Source organism: Centruroides vittatus, unplaced genomic scaffold (genome assembly GCF_030686945.1).
Source record: "Centruroides vittatus isolate TY-2023 unplaced genomic scaffold, ASM3068694v2 scaffold_2520, whole genome shotgun sequence".
Lineage (NCBI taxonomy): Eukaryota > Metazoa > Arthropoda > Arachnida > Scorpiones > Buthidae > Centruroides > Centruroides vittatus.
In genome coordinates, this window is record NW_027122689.1 from 2,273,528 (window position 1) to 2,285,571 (window position 12,044).

At 31.2% G+C, this 12,044-nt stretch overlaps 1 protein-coding gene across 3 annotated transcripts in view; it reads left to right on the forward strand.

Annotated features, from left to right (window-relative positions):
- Positions 1 to 635: 635 nt before the first annotated feature.
- LOC136987579 (UDP-glucose 4-epimerase-like) overlaps positions 636 to 12,044 on the forward strand; it is a 42,272-nt gene continuing 30,863 nt past the window's right edge. For all 3 annotated transcript variants that reach the window (XM_067285335.1, XM_067285336.1, XM_067285337.1), the window contains exon 1: positions 636 to 789. In XM_067285335.1, the coding sequence (XP_067141436.1) occupies positions 771 to 789 (19 nt within the window). In that variant the 5' untranslated portion in view covers positions 636 to 770. The remainder of the gene's footprint in view (positions 790 to 12,044) is intronic.

A 12,044-nucleotide genomic window follows, 5' to 3' on the forward strand; every position in this document is an offset into this window, starting at 1 on the left:
CAGTGGAAACGGCCGCCATGTTCGCGATCGCGCGATGATCCGAAGTCGCGTCGCTCGCTCCGCTCTCGTATCGCGTTTAACCCTCCGGGAGATGACCGTAGTCCGACGTCATGGTTTGCAGACTTTACCGCAAGATGACAGTACTAGCAACTATGGTGCCGTCTTTGTGAGAGCATTAAAAAAGTATGGTAACTTAAAAAGTATGATAACTTTTTCATTTTTCGTCTCCGGTCCAAAAATAGGGTACCGTTGAACTCGTCTCGGTCCCCTGAGTTCAAATATATAATCAAAGTCCTAAAATTCCATAGATAGTAATCTATAGTACACCCATAAATTTTATTACGTTCGTATCTTATTTTGTTTTATTTTACTTAAAATGAAATTTAAAACTATTACTGTATTATATTATATAGAATATATTTTATAATAAAGCAGAGGTCGCCATGTGTTGAATAATCTTTTGGAACAGACGAGAAAAGTGCCATTCGCTTCCTAATAATTATACATTTTAATTTTTACGGAAAAAACCAGATAATTATTTTTAAGCATAAATTTATAATTTTACTTTTTTCGTCCGCACTTAATTTTTTATTATAACGAAACTCGAGACCGTTAACATAAAATTAAGCAGGGGGCGCTATGTGTCGATTATCTTCTGAACAGACGGAAACGGATACGGGTTATGTCGTTTCGTATGCCGGCACCTGTTTTTGAGATGTTGAAAGATATATATGTGTCATTACACCGCTGATTAACGCCACGAATAATTAATGGAAGAAAGAGTAGAAAGTAAGTAGCGAAACCTTCACAATTTTCGTATATCTGTTTTTAACGTGATTGATGATAAGTAAGCGAATTGTAATTTATTGTTCGGCACTTTGATCTTGAAAACGTCAAAAAGATTTTATTACACGTTCCTCTCTTAGTTTATGAATTTAAATTCGCTTTGGAAATCACTTCGTTAGGCTAAAAATGAGAATTAAAATGACAAATACCATTGTTTCTTATGGGGGAGAATTCAATTATACCCAAACATTAAAATATAATAAGAAATATAAGGTTTCTCCTGTTCAGTAGTCACCCAGAGGGACCCTGGCACCCTCGAAGTAAAAGGAAAACAACAATAGTAAATTTTCCAAAAATTTTTTCTTAATGTTGTGTCTTCTATTACTTGTGAACTAGCGGTCGTGTAAGGTGGGAATTTTATTGCGTTTGCATTAAAAAATTTTTTATCCGTTTGACTTGGCTCCTCGAGAGTAAATTTTCAGTGTACCGCTACTCCCGTTAAGTAAACTCTTATAAATATTATAAACAATTAGTTGTTAAACTGATTGTTTATTATGTAGATAACTAGTTTACTAGACAATTAGACACACAATTGACTAGACTAGTACTGTTGTATAGATTGCTTGCTATGGAATTTTGGGACTTTGAGTATGTCTGAACTCGAGACCAAGACGAGTTTGACAATTTTTGGACGGAGACCAAAAATAAGAAAGTTATATTTACAATTCCTTGCCTTTCACAATGCATTATATGCCGTTTTAGAGTTATCCACTAGGTGGCACTGCTTATAGTTCAGTATACATTTCCTTTTTTTTTCTTTTCACAACTACCGTGAATCAATAACTAGTGATGTTAAATACTGGGAAACCTGCCAGCGGCTCCCCCCTGGGAGGAGTCCGTTGGGAGCACGAACAGTCAAATGCCATCTAGTGGAAAACTCTAAAATGGCGTAGAATGCATTGTGAAAGGCAGGAAATCGTTAATATCGTAACTTTCTTATTTTTGGTCTGCGGTCCAAAAGTAGGGTATCGTTGAACTCGTCTCGGTCCCCCGAGTTCAGATATATACTCAAAGTCCCGAAATTCCGTAGGGAGCAATCTATACAATAGCCCAAGCTAGTCGGTTTGATGGCTGTATAAGAAGATAGACAGAACAGATTCTTTCATAAGTGAAGAGAATATATGGTTAATGTTATCTATGGTTTCAAGATGGCGGCTCGTCTCTGGTTCCGGCAAATAGAAGAAGGGAAACAGTGAGGATGCACGTTCTAACCTAACCCAACCTATTCTAATAAAATACCATAATTATTACCAACAAAATTATTAGAATAGGTTAGGTTAGGGAGAACGTGCATCTCCACTGTTTCCTTGCTGGAATCAGACGAGCCGCCATCTTGGAACCATAGATAACATTAACTGAATAGATCAATGATTTCAATCTTTCTCCTCAAAAATGATTTTATTTTGGACTATTTCAACACAAAATATTCCAATTGTTTTTGTTTTTTAAAGGCAAACAGTTATAATGTGTGATACAAGCAATTATTTTGAGGGATTGTAAGAATCGTGGCCATGGAGTTGGTATGCCAAGTCTCCGACTCTGGCTTCTAAATAATAATTTAAAATATACTTTGATTGTGGTATATGAAATCAAAATGGTGTTTTTTCACTGCCAAGCAAATTGTTGGGCTACTTTTTAAAATAGTTTTCAAGTGGATCGTTGGGCATTCCTATCAAAACTTAATTTTTTTTCACAGATTATCACCACTATCATCATTAGCGAGGTTATGGCCAAAGTCTTCATCTTTAAAATTTGAACGTCGAGCACCGCTATCTTGTAAGTGGCACTCAACATTCGATGTTCATGTTTCAGAGATGAAAACTTCAGCCGACTTGTGTTCAAAACCAGTAGATTTAACCCAAGTTGTCTTGGATTAGAAGACTCAGGTTAAGCCACTTTGTATGGATCTTTTGACAATAAAAATGTAGAATTAGCTACTAGTGCAGAATGTACTTGAATATAAATTTCTGAAAAGAAAATAAACAGTAATTAATAATATGCAAAGAATGATCATATAAAGAAGGGGAATGTTAAATTAAGAACTTGCATTATGGAAGTCTCCTATAATACAAAGATAAGAGGAGGTTAACGCTCCTATTAGGAGCTTAATCTTCTGAATGTGATAACTAAAGGGGACAGATATTGTTCAATTGAATGAAACTAAAGTTGAAATTCTAGATGTAAATAAATTATTGGTTAGATCTATTTCTTATTTCTATTATGTTGAGAATGTAATTACATTTTGTCTACAGTTGATTGAATATCTTTTGCATAATTGTATAATTGGCAGTAATTCTAATTACCTTGTTTCATTGGTGAATAAGTAAACTTAGTTATTATATTTGATACATAAAAGAAATTTTAAACATAAAGTAAGTTTTTCTTTTAAAGTTGGATTATAAGGATATGGACTTTTTACAATATTAATATCTTTCTTTTATTATGCAATGTGGAAAAAATATCAATAATAAAATTTTCATTAATTTGTTAACATTGTAGCTTTTAAAAACAATATTTACTAATTGATATGAGAGTGTTTTAAAAGGATTAAAGGAAAATTCAAATTTGTTAAAATACTAAAATTTTTTCATGAATATTTAATTATAATTTTGTAATTATTATTTCAAGTTTTGAAATAATTTTTTCAAGGTTGAATTGTGTCAGTTTCCTTAAAGATGAAAGATTGCATTACAATTCTTATTGTATAGATTTTTTATTAATGTAATGTTATTTAATCCTGATTGAGTGCCTGGTATTTTGTTACATTATGAAATGGAATGTCTTCTTTTGTTCTGTTCTTTGTACCTGGAGATGTTTGTTAGATTTATTAGATTTCATCCAAATTACAGATATATAATACTGAATACAGTGATTCTTATCATAATCAGCGTACAGGAGTTTAACTAAAAGTTTTTATTGCAAAATTGAAATCTTATGTTTGTGTATAATCAGACTTCTTTTAGATTTGTCAGAACAACATTTGGGTTCATTTCAATATGTAGAAATGTATTTAAGTTAGAATGTACCGTACATGAGTATTACCTAAAATGACACCATTTAGGAAATACTCAAGTGACTAAAGTTAGAAAAAGTAACTGTTAGATGATGAATTAAAACAAACTTTTAGGGTGCAAACTCCTAATTTTATACCAAGCAACCTGACCAAGCAGTTGTAACCAAATCATTGCATTGTATTTGCTATTTGAAAATTTTCTGGAATGAGTTCATTCTGTAAAGTTTTTGGACACGTACTTTTACGTAAATAGTGGCACTATAAGATTTGTTTGTGCATTGCACAACACTGCTGGCCCTGCATGCCGTAACGGTGGCTACAAATTTTTCATCTCAGTTATAATCTTACAGGACTACAATCATTAAGCAGCACATACCTGTACCATTTTTTTTGGAAATATTCACTACTAGCTTAGATATGAATTACAGTAACTTAAGAATTTTGAACAGTGGATTAAGAATAACCTAGAAATATTTTAAAATGTGGAATTACATCATTAATCAAATATAAGCAGTTTTTAAACACTTATTTAAGATGTAAAAACTACTTGATAAGGTTGTATTTAGCAGGACCGTATCCAGCCATGTGCACTGCTGTGCAGATGGCTTCTAGCTCAGTGTTGATAAGATGTTGTGTCAGGGGTAGTAAGAAAGCCTGTCTAATTAAGGGAGTTATGGCTGTGTTAATGTACTGCTGTGGCTGGAAGGCCATGGCTGGTATTATGGGGGGGGGCTAACATGCACTTATACTGCTTTTCCAATTGGTTTTGGTTTTTACCTTTATATGTGTTAAGGTGCATGTGTGTCAACTTTACTACTTGATAAGTTTGACTAATTTCTTGGAATATGGATTCCAATTTGCTTTAAACATACTTTAGGATTTTACGATTTTTGTTTCTATAGAAGCAAAACAAATGGTTTAAATCAAATAACCGAGCTATTAATTTACTGAAATCGTGTTCTATAAACAGATTTTTTTCTCTTTATAATATTTTCATCTATATGAGAGTGAATAATAAACACACAAAAAATTAAAAAAACAAATGAAACTGCAACTACCCTAAAAACAAATCTTTCAACTATTTCAGCTTCTTACACCTTTGATGAGAAATAGAGGGAGCCATCTATAGTTAGTTTAGTGCAGTGATGGTGAACCCATGATCCATGCAATGACTTCAAGGTACCAGCATTGAATATTTAGAAAGCATTAGGATTTTATAGACTATATATATATAAAAATATAAAAATTGATAGATTTGAAAACTTTGCATACATGGTGTGAAAGTAGGGTTCTGAAGCTGTTGCAAAAATTTTTAATTAGCTTCAGATAGAAAAGTTATCATTGATTAAACAACAGCAGATTTCCCATTAAATGAAATTTGTAAACAGTTTTTGTTACTTTTTTAATTACTCAAATTAAATATTTGATTTGCAATTTGGAGTTACTAAATTTTGAATTCAATTTTGACCCAACTTTGGGAAAAAAACTTTTCCATCATTGCCTTAATGCAGTGGTATGCCGTCCATGGAAACTGTGGAAGCACCACTTCCCTAGTATTTTCTAAAATATAAATACATATTGTGCAATTATTTTCATACTTTAACATACTTTGAATTACTTAAAATTAATATTTTATTATAATCGCATTTTGTATATTATTACAAATTTTTATACACGTAAAAAAACAATGATAAGATTGTTACTGTATATTCAAATATAAATTCTTATATGCGTATTTTAAATGTAAGTGCCGTATTATCGAATATGAGACAGCTTTCACGGCAAAAATATTTGAATGATGTAAAACAACCAGATTACAGGCATTCGTGCATGTGCTTTACAGAGCACCAACCTCTTGTGGTTTAGCTGGTGGATGCTACACACCAAAATATCGTGTAATGTTTCCAACTATTCTATCCATTAGCCACTCATATGGAGCTATTTGACTGAGTGCATTGTTTAAGATTTAAAAAGTAAAGATTTTGTTATTTTTATGTACTTTTTTACAAAGCTATATTTAATTATAATTATATTGACAGATTTTCAGACAAAATCTTTAGAATTTTTATCACTTTTAGATGCTAATGATTTTAAATATTATGAAAAACAATTTTTCGAGGTGAGTTTTAATTCTTTATGTAAATTCTATGGAGAATTTTTTAATTTATCTAAATTACGTAATGAATTTCTATATTTATATTCGTGTCCAGACTGTATTGGCAAGTCACTCTTAGAAAATATTATAATTAATGACGATCTGAACAAAGATGTACTAAAAGAATTATGATTTAATATTAATTTTTATGGTACCATCTATCAGTGCATCTGTTGAGTGTTGTTTTTTAACTACTAAGTGAATTCATACAATTTGCAAGGAACACTCAGAGGAAAAATTGTTGTCATTAGCGTTGCTTTTGATAGTAAAAGAGCTTTTAATTAGATACTTTGATGGAATCGACGACCAGCGATTTTTGTAAGGTAATTAAAACTTTGCAGGAAACACTTGCCGAATACAGTTAGTTTATTAAAAAAATAATAAAAAAATTCTTATATCTTTGTTTTGTGTCAATTATCTATTTTAGAATTAAAATAAATAAACTGTTTATTTTGTCATTTCCAGTATTTGTTTAAAATTTTTATGGAAACACAGCTTTCCTATCATTAAATGTCATAGCATGCCACTGCCTTAATGTAACAAGTATTAAAATAAAATCACTCTTACAAAATATCTTTGCATTATAAAATTTGTTATTGAAGAAATAGCAAAAGGAAACATATCTCAGGAGGGGCATTTGCTCTCTTTGTGGATGCCCTTGGCATAGATATTTGTATTTATTGGTTTTTAATGAGGATTGTCATTGAGAAGAGCGTGCTTGTGAGTGACATACAATAAAAAATAAACAAAACTGCACTATACTTTATCAAAACAATTATAAATGATTGTATAAATTTTGTTACTTTATCAAATACCCATGTCAGATTTATATTGAGGAATATTGTTATTGTCACATACAATATATTTTTAAAAGTGTATCTGTCAGCTTTCCCTAAATTTCTATAGCAAAAAAGTAGACAGCTACAAAAAAGTTCTATAAAAATATCTTTTTAAAAGAAATTTAATGATGATGAAATCTAAGAAATCTCAATAATGAGATTTAAAGTTGCTAAAGGAATGACTTAATAGTCAAAATTTTGCATAATAAATGATTATAGCAGAGCTTGTAAACAGCATTTCCCTCAAAACCACTGCTATCTGTTACAAGGGAGATATGTTTCTACCACATATCCCCTTGTATCATTTGATATATCCTTTTGATTTAAGAGATTAGTTTCCTATTCTGATGTTGATAAACAAGTCTTAAGGACAAACATTAACAGTTGCTGGTCTACAATTAGAGAAGTCTTGATCTTCCTGTGGACAATTATAGTTAGGATATTCAAGAGTTGAAAGTGTACAGTCAGAGCCGTAACTAGGGTATGGCCAACGTGAAGGTTTCCGAATAATATGTATTCGAAATTAATAACACAAAAAACTTCTATATTTATATAGTATTTATTATCTGTAATTTCTAGGAACATATATTTCAAAAATAAACCACCACTTTTATTTTTATTTAATAACAAAAATTAAAAAGGTGCCATTTTTATTCTTTGCCATAGGCATCTAAAATCCTAGTTACGGCACTGTGTACAGTACATAGTCTTTTTGTTTGTTCTTACTGGAAAGATATGTGCTATTTTATATGCTGAAGTATTGGTAACAATGTCAGTCATTCTTATTTATGTAGTTGTATCTTTCTGAGTTTCTCTAATTATGTATTGATAAAGAATACAGAAATATTTAGCCAATTGTTAAGTATGGTATCTTAACTGATGAAACCATATTAAAAGGTTTGTAACTCTTCAACATGGATAAATCCAGTTATCTCTTAATATTTTATAATTATAAACATCTTCATATCATTTTTAACCTAATTATTATTGCAATTGCAGTGTTATATATAGATTGTTAAATGACATACATTTTCATATGAAATGTTAATTATGATAAGATAGGTAAATTATAACATAAATGATTGTTTTGGAATAAAAACAGTTGTGGATGTTTATATTTGGAATATTATGATAGGTTTGAAAATTTTTAACTTGTTCATTTTATAGTTGTGATCATCTTAAAAGATGATCACAACTATAAAATGAACAAGTTTGAAAATACAGGGTGTCCATAAATGTTTACCATGATAACAAAACAATGTAACTCTTAATTGGATACAGTAAATGAAACATGTGTTATACCACATATGCCACTACTCATTAAGTTTTGAACCTTGCATAAATATTTAATACAGGTAATACACTTCAACATTTAAATCACTTCAACATGTGCACCCCTGGTAACATGCAAAATATCCAGTCAGTACTCAATATCTTGCCACACATTCTGCAACATGTCTGGTGTGATTGTGCCAATGGCATCTTTGATGTGTTGTCGCAATGTCACAATATCAGAACTACTGTTTTGTACACAATATCTTCCACATATCCCCAAAGAAAGAAATCTAAGGGGGTAATGTCAGGTGATCTCGGGGGCCATGGAATCGGGCCGTCTCTGCCAATCCACCTGTTGGGGAAGGTTTCGTTAAGAAAATCACGGACTTCTAGAGCCCAATGAGGGGGAGTGCCATCTTGCTGAAAGATGACAGTGTCTTGCATATCCTGTAGCTGAGGAACGGCATAATTCACCAAATGTCTATGTAAACATGTCTACTTACATTGCTTTCGATGAAGAAAAATGGGCCAATCACTCGATCACACTTTGGACTGTCCCAAATGTGTTCTTGTACAACATGAGGATTTTCTGATCCCCAGATCCGGACATTATGGTGGTTAACTGAGCCAGAAACATGAAATGTAGCCTCATCGGAAAAACGCACACGTTTCAAGAAATCATTGTCCTCATCCAAACGGTTCAGCATGTCCTTTGCAAATTGTTCATGTTTTGGGTGATCATATGGTTGTAATGCCTGAACAATTTGGACCTTGTACGTATACAATTTAAGATGTTTGCAAACCACTTTATGCACTGTACTCTTTGGAACTTGAAGCTTCCATGAAGCTTGTCTAATCGATTTCTGTGGCAACCTCGCAAATGCGGTTTGAACTGCCTGCACAGTCTCCTCCAAAACAGATGGTCTGCCACTGCTTGTCTGTTTCTGAACCGACCCCGTTGCTAAAAAAGTTTCTATCCGTGTTTTGATTAACTTGACATCAGGTGCTTTCTTTCCATAATGGGACCTAAACTTTCGTTGCACAGTAATCAGTGATTTGGTTTCTGCTAGCCATACAACACATTGAGCTTTCTCCTGGGGGGAAGCCATTTTTACGATATAGCTCACATAGTGTTCCTTGTGGCGAAAGTGTTGAATGAGACACAACTGTACAGAAACTTCATGGGTTCCCTAGTAGACCTGTAATAAAAAACAAACATTACCAGCTTAAATATAATTAATATTTAATCTTGAAATCAGGGTAAACATTTATGGACACCCTGTACTTTCTAGGTTTTATTTATGACTCCAATAAAGTAGGTTTTTTATTATTAATAAATAGAATTAAATTTTATATGTTAAACAACAGCTGACTTTGCTTTGATTTAGTCAATATGACGTTTTTTCTAAATTTTTCAATCATTCAAAAATGTTGACAATAAATTTTATCAGTTTAAATTTATAATCTGTTGATGTAAATGAAATTCATGATAATATATTAATGAAAATTAAGCAATTTTTTTTTTAATTTAAAAATGAACACTGTTTCCTAGAAGTAAATAGGAATTAGATTAATTTAGGGTCAAATTTAAAAACATATAGCCTATAATCCAAAAAAAAAAGAAATCAATGTATTCATATTAATTAAACTATTAAACTAGAATCCTAATAAAATTTATAACTAGTTTTATTTACTTAAATAAAACATCTTTAAATTTTCATTTAAAAAAATAATTTTGTTTTTCAATATCAAATATTGAGAGAGAGAAGAGAGAGAAAGCTAAAATTTGAATTCCAGCTGCATGTCATATTTAAATAGCATTTACTATTTACATACAGCTGTATGTAGATAAATTTTCAGTTGCAGATGTTATGATGTATCTTTAATCTACTAAAACATAAAATTAAATACTATTTTGTAGATAGGTTTTGATTGAGTTAAAAGTTAGAAACACAAAACAAATTTGTCATCATTCTAAATGTTTAAAAACAAGCTTGAGAATTGGCAACAAAGTAATATATTTATTTTATCAGTACAATAGACAGTGATACCTCGGTTTTTGGTTTTTGTTGATAATCTGTCCAAAAACAATCGGCGAAATCTGAAACCAACGAAAACAGAGGCAAGTATTTCTTTATGAATCAATGTAAATCCAATTAATTTGTTCTAGACACTCCAAACTACATACCAAAAATACATTTTATAGAGAATGAATATAGTGTTGTTATACTAAAAACAATAAGAAATTAATATAAAATGAATATAAAAGACTAATGTAAAGAATAAATGAACATTTAACCTGGCATTCGAAAGGCTGCTGGCTCTGAAAACCTTCTTGGGTCCCATGATGGAGCTAAAAGGAAAGTAATGGAATTGTTTGTCTAGACGTGTGGGATAATGTTCGCACAATGAGAAACAACAACACACTGAGCAGGAAAATGCATGGAATGTTTTTGTAAAATTAGCAGGCAGTTATGTGGGCATGCTGACGAAATCTGGGACAAATTTTTTGCGAAAGAAATTGATGATGATAATCGAAGTCAACAAAAACCGAGGTATTACTGTAATAATAAAAATATGATGGTGAAATAAAATGACTAAATGCAGAAATATGGAAACAAAAAATGATCTTAAAAGCTTTAACAAGTTAAATTTATCTGTCTAGTTTCAATTTAAATAAAGTAATAAATGGTTATGTTTCCTGTTAAAGTAACAAAACTTTATTTTATTTTCATAGGAAATGTGAAAGTTATATAAGTAGTAGTTACATAGTAATATCATTTATATCACCTATAAGTGTTAGTTATAGTTAGGGCTGTGAAATCATTGATCGGAGTTGGTAAAAATATAACAATCTTGGCATATATATTTAAATATAGGTTTGTCTAAAGCATAGCCTAATAATTTATAGGTAGTGATGAAATATCTTATGATAGTATTTACAGTTTTCGTAGACTTGCCATTATACATTATTAATATACATATTGAGCTTTTACAAAGGAACTGGAATGGCAATTATATGTATCGATTTAACAGTTCTGGTTATAGTTATATATGTGATACTTCTATAAATAAAAATTTTGTATAATATAACTACAAAGGCAGCATTCCCACATTCCTCCCCTCACTCTCTGCTGGCTCCCACTGCCACCTACATGCAAGTTTAAAAGTAAACTGCAAAGTCACAAGTAGTTGACCACTGGATGAAATAAGAAACAGGCACCTCAGACTCAAATTCTAGGCTACAAGGACAGTCATTAGATAAAGAATAAAATTTAATAATTGTTTTGTTCAGCCTTTTTTTTTTCTATTGAGTATTGGTATGCATATGATGTGCAAGGAGTTGTCATATCAATTTGGCAATGTGTCGCTAATGGTTTGGGCTTTGCATTTTTAGGCTAGCCCACCTATCTATGCTAAGTCTATACAAGCCATCAGCAGTACACGTGACCCACACTAAGAAATTTTTGATTACATTCCTGTACAACTATCAAATTATGTACAGGTAAATCAAACAAATTAACACAGACTACCTGAAGAGATGAATTGCAGTATGTGTGTGCAGTATGGGTAACATTCTAAATGTTTTAAATAATAATCTACACCTAGGCTATATAAACATCTCAAAGCCCAATACTTTATAATGAAATCAAATGATTGCTGGATTTAAATCGGGCTATTTTACCACTACTATTAATAATTACAGTCAAACCTGTTTTTATGCGGGGGATAGGGACCGCATTAAAAAAACACATAAAAAAAAAAATTCACGAAACTTTACGAATGGCTGTAAATAATAGTTTTCGCGACACAATTAAAAAAATATTTTTTTTTATGCGGTTAACAGGGACCGCATAAAAAAGTCTCACATAGAAAATAACTCAAAACCGTACGAAATAGAATTTATTGACAACAG